This window comes from Sceloporus occidentalis, unplaced genomic scaffold (assembly GCF_023333645.1).
Source record: "Sceloporus occidentalis isolate IW3139 unplaced genomic scaffold, rSceOcc1.0.p SCAF_12, whole genome shotgun sequence".
In the NCBI taxonomy this organism is placed as follows: Eukaryota; Metazoa; Chordata; class Lepidosauria; order Squamata; family Phrynosomatidae; genus Sceloporus; species Sceloporus occidentalis.
The window spans coordinates 12529698-12549239 of record NW_028316992.1 but is presented as its reverse complement, the minus strand read 5'-3'; the positions used below and the strand labels follow the sequence as shown (position 1 = coordinate 12549239).

Here is a 19542-nt window from a genome sequence, read left to right as displayed (position 1 = left end):
ATGGCATGGACTCACATGATCTTTGCTACCACGAAATAAGTGGATTATGATGGCATACATTGGACTCACACTATCATAACTCACTCACAGAATGCCAGCCAGAGATGTAAAAGGGAATAGCAACTCTACTAAAAACAGCCTTCCGGATCTGGCAGTAAGTAAGGCTCTTCTGTACATCCTGTTAATGATACACAGTGGCTAGGCAGTCGTGATGGTCTCTTGGGATTGTGCAATCAGTATGAACAGACACACACATACATATCACTTCCATACGAGAGAGGTGCTGCCTGCCCATAGTTGTTGTTTTGCCCGTTTCAAAGAAGCAGAAATATAATGTCCTCCAGTAATATGTTAGTAAAGAAGATTTTATTATGTTTTCGAAATGCAGAAGGCATAACCATAAATGCTGCATTATACATAACAGACACATAATCAAGCTCTGTTAATGCTTAACTACCCTGTTCAGTTTATAGTCAGAACAGAAAAAATTTAGACTTCCACCATTAAACTGAGTTCCTAATTTTGCATGAATAAAGTTAAGATTCTAAACCATTACTCTTGTATGTGGATAAATTATATTTTAACATTTGACTGGGTCAGATTGGCACTATAGGAAATGTGGCAAAACAATGTACATCCAGTGTCAAATAAATGAGGATTTTGAAACAAACTGAAATATGGTAGCTAACAAAACTGGCTTACTGCAGATTCTTATTCTTTGTAGAGACATCTGGGTAAGAAGTAGGAATACAGGCTATTCCAGCTGATTTTTGCATCGCAACAATACTACAACTGGACTTGTCAGACCAAGGCTCAGAACTTTACACAATGTAATTGGTTGGCCCTTTATTTGTCAGGTTATCAGGTTAGCTGCTGTTAAAACACTGGCATCCATCACTCTGAGGCAACTGTAGTGACAAAGTCCTTATAGCAGGCTGGTGAGCAGGAAGCAAAGAGGTAAGGAAGCCTAAGTCCGTATGGATTCTTATAAACACAAATGAATTGAAGGCCTTCTCCATACAATGGTCCTGGGCAGCAATCACAAATCCTGAAGCTAAAAAAGGGCAGAAAGGCAGAAATGTTAGAGGGTTTATCTCTATGTTTAAGATGCTAAGGTGGGGAAAGTGAGCACAGCTTGTGCCTCAAACTGATGCAAGGTAATGCTGTGTTTGATGCGTTTCATATATGCCCTTTCGTTGCCATTTCCTCAGATTGCAAGCAGAAGCTGAAAGAAAAGAGCAGCTTGCCAAATGTCACTAGTGAGCTCATAGCCGAAGTGAGACTTGAACGAAGAACTTCCCAGCACACACGTTTCGCTTAAGTATCATCTTTCAAAATTAGCTCAGGCCAGGTCCTAGGAAAGTAAACAGCTCAAAAGACCTGAATGAGTGGAACCTTGTTAAGAAACTATTTTTCCGGTTATACTTCAGGGCTCCTCTAATCCCAATACAAACTATATCTATTGCATATTATTATTTATAAATGTTGCCATGTTTTCCCCGCTTAGCCAGAGGGTGTAGTGCTCCTGGCACAGAGATTCAGTAAGAAGAAAGCTTTAGATATTCAATTTCTGCCTATTAGGTAGATACAAAAGGCCAAAAGAATCTATGTCAGAAAACAAGGTTGTAACCTCATGTATCAGCCAGTTGTTGTTTTAAAAGATGATACATCATCATCATCATCATCATCATCATCATCATCATCATCATCATCATCATCATCATCATCATCATCATCATCGGATTTATTTATATGCTGCCCAATCACTGGTCCTCCAAATGTATTAGACTACAGATAATATAATTCCAGTCATGTATAGGACTGCAGTCTGAGCAACCTTAGGACAGATGAATCTCAACCTACCCTGTCCTATAAAGTGGCTGTGATGATCAATGAAGACTTAGAATTATATGTACCACCATGAGCTCCTTAGAGGAAAATTTAAATAAAAGTAATCAACTGGAATCCTGTTGGGAAGTTATGAATGTGAAGCCTAACATTATGCATTTTTAACTATTTGGTATTCACAATCTCTACATATTCCATAGTTTAGGGGACAGGTAGGCATTCTGAAAGTCCCCCAAATTTCACTTACATGGAAGCAGCTACTGTGATAGGTGAGGATCCATTCCTCTGTCAATCCAGGAGTAGCTACCTGACATTACCACCCTCCCTCTCTGGCACGAGGGGGAATTGTGATGGAGATCCTGCTTCTGTCTATCACAAAGGAGATCCTTCATGTGAGAAGGTGGGAATGCCAGCTGCTGCTCAATCAACATTTTCCGGTAAGTGGAGATTGGTGGTGATCTTTAATATATTAAGCTAAGGGCTACTCAAACTCATGCGATGCCAGGTACCAGAGGAGAAGGAGGAAAAAGATTGAGAAGAAGTTGACCAAAAAAATTTGTTACAATTAGATAAACACCATAGTGTTCATAGTCATAGTATTTTTTTCCCTATCTGACTTAATTTGGAGAACATCTTATATTCCAATATGGAATTTTCCATATTCCAGCCTTCTATTCTTTTGTAGGTCAGTAAAATGAGTACCCAGCTCGTTGGGGTCAGTTGGCTTACACAGTGTAAACCGCTTAGAGAGTGCTTAGTTCACTATGAAGGGGTATACAAATGTACAGTGCTACTTGTATGGCTATATTACTTGCACAATTTATATTGTGATTTCTGGTATAATGTTTTATCTGAAATAAATTCATTCGTTGCAAGTTGTGGCAACATTGTATTGCATATCATTTTTGTTAAGTTTCTAATTAACTGTGGCATATTATACAATAAGTCTGGCCCTTTCTGTTCTGGCACAGACACCTTACTTTGCCTCAGGAGACCCTTCTTGATCACTTTGGAGAAAACTCTTATTGCAACTAACATTTTCCTGCAGAAAAAATGCAGTTTGATACTACTTTAACTGCCACGGGTCAATGCTATGGAATTCCGGGATTAGTAATTTTGTGAGATATTTAGCCTGCTCTGAACGGGAACTCTGGTGCCACAATAAACTACAAATCCCAGGATTTCTATAGCACTGAGCCATGGCACTTAAAGTGTTGCAAAAACTGCATAATTTCTGCAATGCAGATACAGCAATAATTATGGAAGTCTCCATTTTACTTACTTGCACAATATCTTTTCAATGTCATTTGGGATGTGAGGATATTCTTCCCACAGCTTGTGCTTGGCAAAACAATGAGCAGCCATGTCAGTGAGCCGTTGTGGCTCAAAACGGCAGATTTCATTCCAGAAGTAGGGATGTAAGAAATTATTTTCCACCTTCAACCGGGTCAGGTCAAGCTTCACAACCCCACAAGGCAAAACATAGAGGAAATTCCCTTCGACGTTCAGGTATGTAAGGGTACTGAAAGTTCACAAAGAAAAAGTTAGATGTGCATATCTTCACTGTCACATGCAATCCGCATAAGGAGAAAATAATTTCCATGTACAATCATCCCTCCACATTTGCAGCTTTGACTTTTGCAGATTTGATTATTCACAGATTTGGTTAATTTGTTCTCTCTAGGAATCTCTACATCTGCCAGCACAGCTCTATTGTCAAGGCCCACCAGACATCATTCTGGAAGATCTAGACATTCCTAGAGAGAACAATTCTGTAGGTATTTGCAGGTCCTTCGGTGCAATTCTGTGGTCAACTTCTGGCAGAGTTTGACCACAGAAATGTGTTGGAGGACCTAGAAATTCCTAGAGAGATGTTCTCTCAGTTAAAAAAAGGTGCTTTTTTTATTTGCGGTGTTGTGGATGATAGGCTTTAAAGGTTCTGACAGAATAGAGTAAGACAGAGGACCCAGATTTTGTTGAGAATTCAAATTTATTCAGAGCTAGGTGTCCCCAGTGGAATTCCCATTCCAACAGAACTGAGGCCTCAAGCCAAAAAAAATGGTTACCTTTATAGGAAAACAGACCAAAAAAACCTCATCTTCATCTGCTCATTGGGCATTTCACACTCCAAACATATAAATTTCCAGCAATCATAGCCGAGATACATGAATACATTTAAATATACTTTAAAATACATTTGGCTACACCCCATTGTCCCTTATCAGCTATGTTAGTACTCAGAGGCCCTTCTGCCTGTGAAATTACATTCTCTATCAATCTTTTACTAAGGCTCTTTGTTCCCTTTAGGCACCTGGATGAACGCTTCACCTTGAACATCTCTACATCTGCCCCCCTTTTGCATTCCACTCTTCCAGAAGCCTCTATTCTGAACTGCATGTACTTTGGTTCACTCTCATCTTTTATTCCATCAGATATATATATTGACTCTTGCATATTACCAAACAGTGATATTTGGGTTTGTCCACCTCAGCAGTTTCTCCACTTTCACAGGGGTCCTGAATCTGTGAAAGTAGAAAAACTGCAAAGACCAAAACACATATATTTTTTTATCTCTAGGAATCTCTAGGTCCTTCAGCAAATGTGGAGAGCCCACTGTTCTTTCCTCCCCGTTTAAACTGTGTCCACTCCTCATTTTCACACAGTTGACCGGCACAGGAAAAAGTTGCTTCCACTACCACAATGGCTAATCCCAACTAGAGTTGACCCAGTAAGTCTGTGAGTCTTATGTAAGTGTTAGCGAATAATTCTGATATTGATTCAGTGGATTTAATCTAATTGAGACTAGTAAATGAATTTAGGACTCTGTGTATGGCCTCCAGCCTGTTGCCATAGGTAGCCATCAGGGGCAAAACAGTTGCCCATTCCAGATCTATGCCTTTCAACTATCAAGTGCATTTTCTTTGTGGTATCCTTTTAAGATTCCAGGTCAAAACACTGAGATCCAGGGATAAGCCTTGTTGATGTTATTAAGCATGATACTGTACATTAAGTCTCAAACATAGTTGCTCAGAGCATGTAATTCAAGTGATAGACATCAAGGAGGACACATTTCTCTGACTGGAAATTAAATTTTCCAAGCTCTTCTCTGAAGAGAATAAAGAGTCCCAGTTTTTTTTTTTTTTTTTTTTTTTTTTTTTGCACATTGGCAAGCACTGCTTTTAAAAACACATGGGAGTTCTAGCCCAGCAAAACAGAGTTGTCAAGCTCTGTGTTGAAACAGAAACAGTAATAGCAAAGCAAGAAGCCAGGAACACACATGCTCCAAAGCAATGCTCTCACCCTGAGACTCACCCCAGCCCCTCCTTGCCCTGAGGAGTAAAGGGTCCAAGCCCTATGATCTGGGAACTCTGAAGTGAACCATCAATCCTGGACTGTCTTTATCTGCTACAAAATCCTATTTTAACTGTAGCCTGCACAAAAGTACAGTGGGCCCCTAGTGTCCACTGAGGTTTGGTTCCAGGACCCTGCTGTGGATGCCAAAATTCATGAATGCTCAAGTCCTATTATATACAATGGCATAGTAAAATAATGTCCCCTACATATAATCGAGGTTTGCTTTTTGGATTCTTTTGTGGGGATGGGAGTATTTTCAAGCCATGGGTGGTTGAATCTGTGGATATGGAATCCGTGGATATAGAGGGCTGACTGTAACACAGTTACTCAGTGACCCAAAGTACAGGCTGTACAGAAGAATTGCAGTAAAGCCTGATGCATTCCTGTTTGTCACCGGCAGAATTCTAGGTTCCCTTTGGTAAATTCAGAATGAATATTCCAAGAAAATGGGTAAGAGGAAAAGTGCCCTGGCTATCCAAGCTCTAGGGCATTTCTAGGAAATCCATGCCTATCAAAAACAGACATCCTGAAAGTACCAGTATGGAATATTGGCCCTTCATATGTTTGCGGGTGCAACTCTGATCCAGAATGGCAAATGGAAGGAGGATATAGAAGGTGGGGTCCAAAACATACGGAACATTAAAGGCTTTCTGTCATTAAAAGAGTAAATGTAATTCCCTGTTATAAAAAGAGTAAAGCCTGTGTTTGTGGAAAACATTTTCTGCCCCTCACTCCAATCAAATAGTGAATACAAAACAAGGAATGGAAGACTTGATATCAAAATAGAAAAAAACAGACTAGTACCTGAGGCTTCCAATATCATTAGGGATAGTTTCAAGTTCATTATAGGAAACATCTAGGCCCTCAAGATTTGGCAAAGTAAATAGCCTACAGAAAGAGGAACGAAAATGTATCATAAGCCTATGAAACTGAATATGTCATAGATATGTACAATATATAAAACTGTATAATTCAAAGCATGTCTTAAACAGAATACTGAATAAAAAGAACATTGCTTTCAGTAACTATCTAAAAGATGGGGGGGGGGTTGCATAAAAGTGTAAGGAACATACATGCGTGGCGCATGCTGGTGCAAATAAAAATGGAGATGATTGTACAGAAAACAAAGACCAAAGAGAGATCCCAAATGGTCTTGTGGAATCTTAAAGACCAACCAATTTATTATAGTATAAACATTGGTGGATCAGAATTCAGGCAAGATCTACTGCTTGTCTTACAGCAGCCAACTAACACAGGAAATGGAAGAAACCACAAAACCACATTTCAAAGGTAACACGGTGAGTGAGAACAATGCCAAATTTGATTTGGTTTGTTTGTGGTCTAGCAAGTGAGCTTCTGTAATAGCATTTAAATAATTTTGGGAACCTTGTAATGCGTTACACAATGAAATGTTTTTTAAAAAAATATCTTCCAAGCATTGTTTTGCATTAACTGGATGGATAGATTATGTTTTATAATTAATAGATGTTCCATTCCAGGCAGTAAGGTCTGAAAGCAGAGGTGGGCACCTCCTTGGATTGCCCATGTTATAATCTGAGAACTCTTTCTGCAAAGTCAAATACTGTCTGAGAACCCTGCTTAAAAATGTTATCCATCTGCAACCTAGTACCCCTAAAGGTCTGACAAAACTGGACTCTGGTGTAGAGCTCTTTTCAAAAATCAACTTCATAGTCCTCATGATTTGGGACATACAGGGAAATATGAAAGCAGAATCTGCAAAGGGCTTCTGTTTCCACTGGGAAAGCAGCAGTCTTTGAGGTTAACCTGTTCTTTGCCTGACAGGTGCCCTGTTCAACTTCCAATAAACCCTTGGTTTTCCCATAACACTGTTTGGAAGCTGTCAATTTAGAGGTCATGAAGGGAACAATATGGTAGCCATAGTGAGAAAACAGTATACCTGTGAAACCCAACAGCACATGTCATTGAGGTTTTGAAATGGTTGGATCCAGACTTAGGCCTGTTACAGACTGCCAAAATAAAGCTGCTTCGGGTCTCGTTGGAGGTATGCTATTTAAATGATGCATGGGTCCTAAGAGTCCGTAGGTCGCGCCAAAGCCACACTCCATTCCTAAGCACTGGAGTGCAGCTTTGGTGCAGCTTCCGGAGTCTTAGGGTGCGTGCATAATTTAAATAGCATACCTCCAAAGAGACCAGAAGCAGCTTCATTTTGGCAGTCTGTAACAGGCCATAGTGTGCAGTCCCTAACCTAGGGCATATTCACACTGCAGACTTAAAGCAGTTTGACACCACTTTAACTGCCAAAAATCTCGCAGCCTAGGGGTGACATAAGTTTAGCACTGCCATTACTCTGGTCTAGCTGTGTATCAGCATTGTGGCTCTCTTTCTGGGCTGGATTTGATGTAACGCAGCTCTTTCTCTCACCTTGTCCATGTCCCTTTTCTTTGTTCTGCTGGCAGACTCTCTGCTGACAGATCTCTGCGATCAGTTGGCAAAGGAGCATTTCTGCTGGCAGAAGAGATTTTGCCCCTAACTGTAACCTCCAACAAGCAGCACATCTTTGAATTTCAACTTCCTTGCCCATCATATTTAGAGAAAAACTATTTGTATGAAGACATTCCCCTATTCTGTCTCCTATCTAATCTAGGAATTGAAACCACAACGCTACCCAGGTGGAAGAGTAGTTAGCAAATTGAAGGACATAACCAAATATTTAAGACTCTTCATCTGGCTGATTTCTTCAGGGATGAATTTTATGGGGTTGTTTCGAACCTTTAGCACCTCTAAATGTTGAAGACAAAACACCTGCAGGAGGAAAAATAGAGACGACTGAGACAGAATACTTATGATTCCTTTTTTTAATTTTAGAAATTTATATCATCAGCTACTAGACAAGGGTTAAAATTGTAGCCTACAGCTCTGAAGGAAAAGAACAAGTGTTACAGCCAGGAATGGGTTGCCATATTCTTCATTCACCATCTTCAACTGAGGCAAATTTTCAACCTTAACTTTTATGGTTTCACTGACAGCAACACCATTACTGTAGCCTACAGAAATAAATGGAAACTCATTCACTTTCTTAAGCAAGAAAATAAAGACATACTCTTATCTAGGAAGTTACATTTGTTAGTGATTATCACACGAGACCTAAGTTGAACCAGAGCTTATCAGAGCCCACCTCCACCTTCCACTGTCAGGTGGGAGCTAAACCTGTATAACTAGGGTGAGCCTAGGTGAGTTGTTGTGCGCCTAGGTGAGATGACAACATAGGACACATTTGTAGTTCATCTGGCCTATATGTCTGCATATAAAATGGAGTGTATGGGCCTTATTTTAACACTGAATGAGCAGATAAGAAGAGATGAAACTCTACAGTTCCTGAAGCTGTCAAAAGGATAGAAACCTTCTCAAGACCATTCCTTCCCAGCCTGAAAAATACTTCCTAGTCCCACTTTTTTGCTGGCACACAAGATACAAACTCATATGTAATCCAAAGCACAGTGTGAAGGGTGAACGTGGAACAAATTTATTGACCCCTGTGTGTGCAAGTCAATTTATGGTGGCTTTATGAATTTTTTAGGATTCTTTTAGGCAAGGAGTACTCAGAGGTGTTTTGCCATTGCTTTCCTCTGAGATATAGCCTACAGCACTAATGTTCCTTGGCAACTTTCCATCCAAGTACCAAACAGGCCCCGTCCTGCTTAGTTTCCAACATCATATGGAATCTGGTGCCTCCAGAATAGCAATAGTAATAGCAAGTACATTCCTATACCGCTTATCAGCGCACTTAAGCACTCCCTAAGCAGTTTACAAAGTGTAATCTAATTGCCCCCAACAATCTGGGTACTCATTTTAGGGACCTATGAAAGGATGCAAGCCTGAGTCAAGCTTGAACCCCCTGGCTGAGATTGAATTTGCAACCTTATGGTTTTGAGTGAGTGGCTGCAGTACAGGCATTTAACCACTGCACCACCAGCCAAAACATTTCTAGAGATTATGTGTCTTCATCTTCCTTCACAGGTAAAAGTCAGGTAGGCTGAACTGATCGCCTCAGCAGTAAACTGATCACCTCAGCAGTGATTTGGGGTGTCATCAAAGTAAATTCTTGGATATTTATTTTATTCTTGTAGTATTTGCACTGCCAGGAAGAAGGAGAGATACTTGTAAGATATAGATGCTGAACACCTTGTTTAGCTTAGGTTACCATGTACTTTGACATTGTGAACAGAAATGCTATTTGCCGCTCTATCTCAGGCAGGGAAATGTCTTGGTAGAGCCATGAAGACTGAATTAGAACTCATGGTAGGCCTCTCCAGCCGCACCACCACACAATATTACATTGAGCCATTTCTTCCATGATACTTGAATTGTGGTTGCAACATGAGACATGCCAACATAAGGTTGTCTCAAGTCTTATGAGAGGAGATCTCATGAGATTGCCAAGGTCCCACAAGATTTCAGATCTCAAGGGAACTTCCAAACTCATGCAAATCTTGTCATAGCAAGCCATCCATTGTGATATGAGAACTTTAGTCTGCCACTCAGCAAAAGTCTGTCTGGATGAAAAGGAGGAAGAACGACACCAGAAAACAGACCACCCATCTTTGGTAAGTAAGATGTGAATGCTGCATGCATACCAAACGCTTGAGGTTGGTCTGGTGCTCTCATCTACACAATTTGGGGTGTCCTGTATCACACCAATAGAGGATCTAATTTTAGGACACCAAATATTGCATGTCCTGTATCAAACAGGACTCTTGGGAACCTTATCTTGCATAGAATTTATACAAGTTAATAACAGTTTCAACTGAAGAATGGTGGTAAGTGTAGTGAAGGGTTTGTTTTTAACAGTTATTTGCTGATTAAATCAAAATTCATAAAAATGTAGAAAATAAATGGACATGTTTGTTTGTAGCCAAAGAGCTATTCAAGCTTTATGTACATATGTGCACACACATATTCACTCACCTCTGTGGGAAAGGAGCTCAAGCAATTGAATGACAGGTTAAGATACAACAAAAAGTCAGCCAAAGGTGAGAGATCAGGAAGTTGTGACAAAAAATATGCCTATAGGTTAAAAAAATAAAATAAAAACACACATGTTATATTAATATTTCTAATAATTGAGGTACTACAATAAAGAGGCTTGCTGGAAGAGTTGCAGACTTCATCACCAGAACAGCTGCTGCTGATTCAGCCTCTTGAAGCAGTTTTGTGCCATATGCTGGTGATGCCTGTGAACAGCTTCCACTGAGCAGCCTTTAGTCGTAAAACAGTGACAACAGAAGATGGTGAAGAGGAAAAACACAGTGAAGGGTAAATCTATTAGACTGAACACATATCTTGTTAATAATGCCATTCAAGGAATGGCATCATCTGTAGCACATTACTTTTGAAGTGATGTTATCAACATCATTACTTTTTTAAAGTAACATAATGATTGGTAGTTCTGTTAACATTGTTTCTGATGCAACAATTAATGTTATTTAATATTCATAAATTTTTGCATTTGTGAGTCATTTTTTCTTTGTTTTCTTTCTTTTTTCTTTCTTAATATTTTTTCCTAGTATACAATATCTAGGTATAATGATGACCACCACCACCCTTCAAATAATGAGAACTGTAATTACAAACCCATTGTCTCCTTTATGAAGGGAAGACTTAAAGAATGGTCGCACTTTAAAACGTCATTGCTAGAAAGGCATGCAGTTATAAAGGCACATATCTTACTATTGTTTCAGACTGTACCATTAAAACCTACTAGTCAAGCAACAGCAAAATGGCAAAACCAAACTGAAAACCTTATTGTTGGGAATGAAAAAAATCTTTAAAGAAAGTTAAATATGGTTTCGTTGTTGTTAGGGGGTGAAGTAGCAATTCCACATTTGGAGAAATATCACATAGCTTTCCAGTTAGCACAGCTAGTTGAATTCAAAGGAAGTGATAATCATTTTGCTTACGTTCATGTTTGAAGGAGAAGAAGGCAATTTATAAACAGACTCAATAATCTTTTATGTAAATATATGTGCAAGGGTTAATAAAGCAAATAAAATGTTCACATCAGAAATCCTAAGGATTTGGCATTCACATATCAAAATATTTGTCCCAGTTGTAGCTCTCTTTAGTCTATTTTTGGAACATCCAAAGTTCAAAAATTAATTTGCCCAATTCATATACTGGAAAAATTGAGTGGGAAGGAGGGAATGTATAGAATGTTTGTTCAAGCAAAACATCTAATTTTTTGATGTTAGAGAACAAGAACATTTTGTAGTTGCAATCACTGGAAGTCTTCTCGTATGCATCTTACTTATAGACAGCTTGGGAATCTCCAAGAGCATTAACAACAACTGAGACTGGATGTGTGGCAGAAACTAGTAAAACAGCTGGATTAGTATCAGAAATATAATATATACATACATACATTTATATATCAGTGGTGTCACTAGGGGGGTGCGAGGGTGCATGATACCACTGCTTGTGAAACACCTACCTTTTGGCAGAAACAGGTTGTGGCATTTATCTGCTTCCCTTTAAGATGCTTTAGGAGATGGTGGGAGCAGAGTGAAACTCAGTGGGAGGAGAAAAGAGACTTTTTAAATGTAAAATTGCAAAAAATTTAATTTTTTAAAAAAAATAGATTTTAAAAAAATTATTCTTTTAACTTTTTCTTTAAAAACATACTTTAACCAAATCTTCACTATGTATTTGTAAATACATTTAGGTTGTGCATATTATATTGTAATTTGAAGGTACACTTTTAATTTTGCTAGTTGTTTATGTCCCAACACTTAGCATTACATTCAGTGGTATACGGGAATTACGATTTATGAGTAACATGAGTGCAAAAAAGATTTACCAAGGATTCTGTATGGTGTGACATGGGAGGTGGTCAATGGTGGGTGTGACACCATGAGTTACCACACCAGGTGATACCAACCCTAGTGACGCCACTGATACCTATATGCAATAGTAATCTCAGGACAACAATGGAATAGAATTTGGTCCTTTTCCCCATTTAAATCTGCTTCAGATATAAAATGGGGTGTGCTGTCAGAAGGGAAAAACCCAAGAGTTGTAGCCTATTCCTTCAGTCTCACAGAAAATGCATCAGAGCAGATGGGACAAAAATAGGGGCCATGTGTGAGGATACAGTGAAAATCCCATTTAGGCCATCATAGGCACCTTGGAAGGATAGGTGAGGAAAATGTGTTACAAATTAAAAAAGGACTAACAGAAAGAACACATCTGCACTTTGAGGGAAAGTACCTTAAGACTCAGCCCAGTTCTTCTGTACTTTAAGCAAAGGGAAACAGCTGTTTCAGCTTTTGTTTTCAATTGACCCTCTTCATCCTGCACTCGTGATTGAGGCTTGAACGCAACACCCGAGACAAAGGATGCAGCAAAACCCAAGTCATCCACCATGTCTGCAATAAATGTAACATGAGCTGTTAAGCAAGGAGGGTGGTAGCCTCTTTTCAAAGCACCAGCACTACTGACAATGACAATTTTAAAATATTAAAATGTGTGCAACATAACAGACAGGATATTAAGGCCATGTCTGCATGGGTCAAATAATACACTCTCATCCTCATGGTGATAAATCCAGACAACGCAGGGCTCAGTCCTCAAAGGGTGCTCAGCAATGGCTCCTCTTAAACCTGGAGAGAAGTGACCAGTGAGATGCCACAGGGTTCTGTCCTGGGCCCAGTGCTATTCAACATCTTTATCAGTGGTAAAATTCAAAGATATAGCCATGTTAATCTGTAGAATAGTATGTAGAGAGATCTTGTAGCACCTTTGAGACTAACTAAAGAAAGAAGTTGGCAGCATGAGCTTTTGGGGGTGTTCTCACTGGCTTATACTCCGTGTTACAAATCAATTCCAAGGTATAGCGTTCCTATTAGAAACCGAATTAACTCTAGAACAGTTCCAGAGTAACCCGCAATCGTTCCCACTAAAATCCAAATCGTAAAGCGGATTTTTATTTAATCCGTGTTAATGGCGTATAATCCGCGTTAAAAAAATAGAAGGGTCGAACCTACAATTTTTCCTTGATTCAGGGTAGAATTCGGAGTATTTAAACAGGAACATTTTTGGGAGACACAGAAGAGGACGAATAAGCACCTCCTGATTGGCTCTTTAAAAAAAAAAACAACCGTGAAATTTATAACGAATTAAAAACGGCCAGGTAGTGGGAACGCAGGTACAGGCTACATCGGTGTATGTTACTCCAAATTAATGTGACGTCATGATGACGTCGCTTTGATTGACAGCCGAAACAAGTGAATGTGAACGAAAAAGTAACAAAACCGGTTTAAATATACACCGATTCATCCTTGAATGGGGACGAAACAGGGTCAATTACAGCGAATTAAAATAAAACGTTAAGTAAATGGGAACGATACAAATAAAGCGAATTGAAAAGCGGGATAACACTCGCTGTATTTTGAATTGCTTTAAAATGAACCGCTGTATTTAAATTCGTTTTAAATCTCAAGTGAGAACACCCCCTTTGTAGGCTTAGGTTTACTTCCTCAGATGCATTCACTGAATGCATCTGCTGGGGAAATAGACTTAAACTCATACTGCCAACTTATTTCTTTAGTTAGTCTTAAAGATGCCAAACAATCTCTCTACATTTTTATCAGTGACTTGGATGAAGGAATAGAGGGCACGTTTATGACATTTGCATGCTTATGAAATTTGCAGATGACAACCAAATTAGGAGTAGTGTCGCCTAGAGAAGAGAAGGTTAAGAGGTAATATGATAGCCCTGATTAAATATTTGAAGGGATGTCATACTGAGGATGGAGCAAATTTGTTTTCTACAGCTCCAGAGACTAGGATCAAGAGCGATGGATTCAAGCTCCTGGAAAAGAGACTCCAGCTCAACATTAGGAAGAACCTATTGACAGTAAGAGCTGTTTGACAGTGGGACACACTGCCTTTGAGAGTGGTGGAGTCTCCTTCTTTTAAACATAGGCTGGAAGGCCAACTGTTGGGGATGCTTTGATTGAGAGTTCCTGCATGGCAAAGGGTTGGACTGGATGGCCCTTGAGGTATCTTTCAATGCTATGATTCTAACAACAAACAACAACAAAAGAAAATGTATACTATTGAATCACTATAATTCATGGTTTTGCTTTTTTCCCATCAGTTCTTTTTATGGTAGTGAATGCTTGGCAATATGAAGAACTAGTGGAGACAAAATAATTCCCCGTTTTACTATTGTTATTGTTCTCTTCTGTTTTTTATTGGGAACAGGGTTTGCCTTTTATGGAAACTAGCAAAACCAAAGAAATTCCTTACAGTTCCTTATAGCTCAGGTACAATATTCCTTATAGTTCATAGTTGTAGCTTCATTTGCAGCCAAAACAACAACAACATTTTTAAAAAGTATGTTCAATTTGCAATTATATTCTGGATAAATTGTACTTTTAATATATCAAGCATGATCGTTTTACTTTTATGTCAAATAAAGTTATACATGATGAATGTTATGTTCCTAAAGGAACAAAATGACTTTCAATCTGTAAAAGAGAGAATGTGTCAATATTGCATCCCCCCCCCCTTTTCCCCCCTGAAAATGTTCATTACTTGCTGGGGGGAAGACTTTTAAATTTTATTTTAAAATTGGAGAGGGGGGATTTTCAAAATTTCCAGAGATTTTGCATCTATACCCATCCGCGCATAACGTACGTAAATGGTTTCTACCTGCATAGGTCACTCTTTTCTTTTTTTTCTCTTTAACCAGGAAGCTTGTCTTTCCCTCAACAGCGTCCTTCCTCTCCTCATCTTCCTCACCTGGGAAACCCTCCTCTGCCTTTTCCTCCAGCATCTTTTCTGAAATAATAGCATAAGCGAAATTACAGTGGCTTTCTACTTAATGGAAAGAACTATCCCTAGTGCTTCCCAGAAAGATAGCCTGTGAGACTCTTCCCTTATTTGTGTTCACATTTATAAAATAGCCACCTTACTTACCCAAAAGTCAGTTAGCCAACATATCATACTTTATCCTTTGGCTGGAGGATGCTGATTTAAAATCCCAAAGAAGAAAGACTGATTTAAATCACTGATTTAAAATAACATCTACAAGTGGCGCTTGTGATTTTTCTTTTAAGAGAGTCTCTGTCAATGCTTTGGCTAGAAGCATTAACATATTTTTCTTTGGTAACTAAATGTGCCACCTAAGAAGGGTAGGATATACTTCAGTTAATTAGTCCTTTGAAATATATTATTTTTCAACATACTGAAAAATGATGCATGACACACATTTCTTTCCATTCAAATATTGTATTCCTTCTTCTGAGGCAGGGATCCTTCTGTTACTGAATGTGACTCAGAGGGGCATCCACCTAATAAATTCTAACAACCTAATTCATTAAACACCAGCATTAATGTGTGGATTCTAGCAACTGAGTGGAAATTGCTAGAGGAATCCAGCAAACTTATAATGTAACAAGTTGGTTGGCTAGCAAGTTGGTTTGGATAAGCATTATATGCTATGCTCAAACCAGAGCGTAAGTTACTCAGGGACGTGGCTAGGATGTTAGGAAGGGGGGGTCCAGACTAAGTGCCACCATTATAATAGGGCTTGGGTGCGGCGGCGCAGCAGCATACACCATTCATTTTTCTAATGGAAGGGGGGGTCTGGACCCCAAGAACCCACCCCCTTGGCTATGTCCCTGAGTGACTTACTACTGAGTAGACATATATAGGAATTCACCATAAGAAAACTTCATCTCGGATATTTTTTACACCTAATCACTGGTGACCTGTACCTGATGTAACTATGGTGCCTCATCCAATCAGACCATCTAATGTGTTACTTTAATGGACTCAACAAGTAGTAAAAGAGCACCATTTTGTGTTAAAGCAGAAACTTTGGGAGGTGGTTTTAAATGAAAGAAATCTATTGAAGATGAAGAAAGAAAGTAGGAATTCTCTCCCCGCCCACCGACCCCTTGAAAGCCCTGGACACATTGACCTTTAGATTGAATTCCTCTGTTCACTGGAACTGGAGAGCAACTTTCTCTGATACAACCAACATCCACATTAAAACTTTGCTCCAGGGGTTTCCTCTTCCTCCAGGGCAGAGTTTTAAAGAGCACAAACCAGGGCTGCAGAAGAGGTGTGTTTTGGTTCTGGTGGAAGGAACAGTGTAAGATATAAGGGACCCTGTGTAAGTGTGAAATTTGATCCTGCCCTTTAGTTTGAGTCTGCACACTTTCAAAATTTAATATACACTTTATAATGTACACTTTAACTACAAATTTACAAACTGACATTTGATTCTCTTAGAATCAAATTCAGTGTCACCATTCAAATTCTCAGCTGCCCAAAGTCGAGATGATGGACAAAGGTTTGAGGAAAATACCAAGAAAAGAAAAGAAATAGAAGAGCTCAAATCCAAATCAATGATAAAAACAGTAGAAGTCATCAAAATGTAGCATGTAGTACCTATTAGCATCTGTCTCTCAGGTTTTCTGCGTTCAATAATAGGCAGATCCCCATAAGACAATATTATGGTACTGACTTCTGTAGGACCTCTTCTCTCTTCACCAATCAGCTGGCTAGTGAGTACTTCATAGTTGCAACGAGAAAGGATCGGCTTTATAACTTCAGATGGCAGAGACATAAAATCAAGACTGGCTTCTACAGTCATGCCTTTTAACATAAATTCTGAATCTAAATGCAATGGGAACTCTCTCAGAACAGGAAGCCTGAGGCGGATTGGTACACGGCGTTTTTGCCTTGGGAAGCTAGGAGGCCCACTGGACTGTAATGGGATAACAAAGTCTCTCTTGGGAACTTGGATTCCAAAATCATAGTCTGGAAAGCACAAATAAATTGGTTGGTTCTTGCCAGGTGCTGCAGGCTGGGCATCATCAGTCTCCAATGTTTTTATGGATGCTTTATCTTCCTCAATAGTATCTGTTTTGCAAAATCATTTATGTGGCAATCACAGAGAGAAAGAGAGAATATTAGGGAAATTTAAAGTTACTGTACTTTGTTTGCACACACACACACTTGTACACATACACATTCTCTAATATATTAAATGAAAAATAATTAACTTTACTTTGATTGCATAGAAGGAGATTGCTTACTAATTAAACAAATACATGAATCGTAAGTGGCAATTTCTAAAAGTGAAGTAAGGGTGTGGTGTAAAGAGGCTTCATTTTATCTAGGGTAAGGTACACTTGAAAATGCATGGTAAAACGACAGGCGGGTGATAGCCAAGAAGATGGATTTATTTATTTATTTAATATTCCACCATTTTCCCAAAATGGGATTCAAAGCATCTTCTAAATGGAGTGGAAGTAATTCTGTGTTACTGGGGGCAATGGGATTCCACATGGGGAAGGGGGGGAAGGAGCAGGGGAGGAGAATGGAGTTCACCAAATAGATTGGGGACTTTTTCACATGGGGAAATTTGGAAGGTTATCCCAGGGTCAGTCATGGTGTTTCATGTGATTTCACAAAAGAATATCAAATGACACCAAACACAGTCAGAAGGCTATCCAAACGCAATCGAGGGTCATCCCAGAGATAGGTACTGTAAATTCGGAGAAACATCGCATTTATAAATCCTGTTCCACTCCAAATTCGCAGCCAATTTGATTTTGCCTGGTATGGAATGCATCTCTAGATCACCATAGGATTGCCTTTGTTATATGCATACTTCAATTCCCATTATGCTTTGTTCCCATTTTCTCTCCTGTGCTCCCTGACTGCTTCTCCTTTTGGGGAGAAAAGACCGAAAGGGGGAAAAATGAAGGCAACCCCCCTCTAAGCAATGTTGCCCAGAAAATCCCATGATAGGGTCTGAAAAAAGTCTGGAACTAAAACAGGAAAAATTCAAAGGCAGGAACACTCATCAGGTCTCTGGATAACAAGGATTTATTGCATATGCAGATGCAGTATGGATCGCTCCAAAAGAACTGTGCACCCCACTGTGCGGGGCTCAGCTTTTTATAAGGTAGACATACGCAGATGTCTTCTTCCTATGTGGCTGCGTCCTCATGGCATCAAAGAAATGGAAACTTGCAATAATTACAAGAAACAGAAACTTATTTATGTCTATTGTTCAATATGACTATAGCTAGCAAGCTGTTCTAACCTTTACCTCACACAGCAAAATATCTGCCTTTCCCACCCTTCCCCGTGTATAGTGTGATCATCTGTTCTCCATGAATTGTGCCATTTCCACCCCTTTTTCAAAGCATGGGAAAGTAACTCATGTCTAGTGGCAGATAGATGAGGAGTGTTTTACTCCTCCACTGTCCAGTTCTGGAGAGCAGCATGGATCAAGTGAAGCCCTGCAGAACAGCTAAAGCCCTGTCATGGTAGGGTGAGGAGCAGCACATTTACCACATACCCTGACACCTGGAGTAAGGGGCTTGCAAAGGTGCTCCTGTCAAGGCTAGCCCTGTGGAATATTCACCCTACCTGCTTTCACTCATGTTCACTTCCTCACCTCAAATTAACATTCAAAGGGTAGCCTCGACTGCAAGAATCCTCTCGCTCCAAGCTGTAGTGAGGATAGGACACTGGGATACTTGTGGCAGCCCTTGCGTAGCCTGACAGCTGCATCAACACACTTTATGCACAGGTCAAAAGGCCAATTTCCACCTTATTCTTTTGGATGATGCACTGCCCAAACCCCAGATCAAGCACAATGTCCAGCATGTCCTGCATCAGAACCTTGGCATAACAAGGTTACAATGGTGTTTTTTAAAAAGAAAAATCCTTACCAGTTGCACTATATATGAAGATCTGGAGCCCTCTGTCCCAACGTTGCAGTGGCTGTCTTCATGGATGTCCCACTGGACCACTTGGCACATCATTTTGACTTCAGAAATGAGCAACCCGCAACAGTGAATGACACTCCAGGCAGACCAGAAGGACCCCATACAGCCAGCTACTGAGCTGCTGCAACAAAGGTAATGGTTGTGGTGGGGAACAGTGCAGCTGTGGGGCAAGATACTTTGGAATGCCCCTGGAGTATCCTGGCCAGTGCAGGCAAAGCTTAAGTCAGAGGCTGAGGCTTCCTAAGTTGCAAATCCCACTGAAGACAGCAGGACTTACTTGTGAGCAACTGTGCACTGGACAATGCTTCCTGAGGTTCAAGTAATCAGCCATCACCATTCTACTATGATGCAACTATGACCAACATTGTATCTAGCCATTCCACATCAACGACTGGATAACAAGAAAAACAGGAGTGTGGTGCATTACATGGACAGTCATAAACAAATGCCCCACATTACCTTTATATCTTTTCCTCTTTGTTAGAAGTTGTTCTGTTTCCACCTTTGGTGGCAAAGGTCTTCGAAGCAGCTTAGGATGAAACAT

The 19542-nt window shown here is 39.7% G+C and overlaps 1 protein-coding gene across 1 annotated transcript; it reads right to left on the bottom strand.

Annotated features, from left to right (window-relative positions):
* Positions 1 to 740: 740 nt before the first annotated feature.
* On the bottom strand, positions 741 to 19542 carry LRRC63 (leucine rich repeat containing 63). The gene is made up of 9 exons (XM_089478067.1): positions 19458 to 19542; positions 16642 to 17115; positions 14896 to 15024; positions 12448 to 12605; positions 10150 to 10248; positions 7850 to 7986; positions 6007 to 6090; positions 3131 to 3370; positions 741 to 1054 (listed from the first exon to the last, which is right to left on the bottom strand). Exons 1-9 carry the CDS (start codon positions 19540 to 19542, stop codon positions 895 to 897), a joined length of 1566 nt encoding a protein of 521 aa, XP_089334193.1. The 3' UTR covers positions 741 to 894.

Coding starts and splice junctions, on each gene's coding strand:
- LRRC63 (XM_089478067.1), bottom strand. CDS start 19,542: ATGTTTCATCCTAAGCTGCTTCGAAGACCTTTGCCACCAAAGGTGGAA. Junction 7,987..10,149: donor TGAGCTCCTTTCCCACAGAG/GTGAGTGAATAT, acceptor TTCCTCCTGCAG/GTGTTTTGTCTTCAACATTT. Junction 6,091..7,849: donor CTAACTACTCTTCCACCTGG/GTAGCGTTGTGG, acceptor CTCTTTCTGTAG/GCTATTTACTTTGCCAAATC.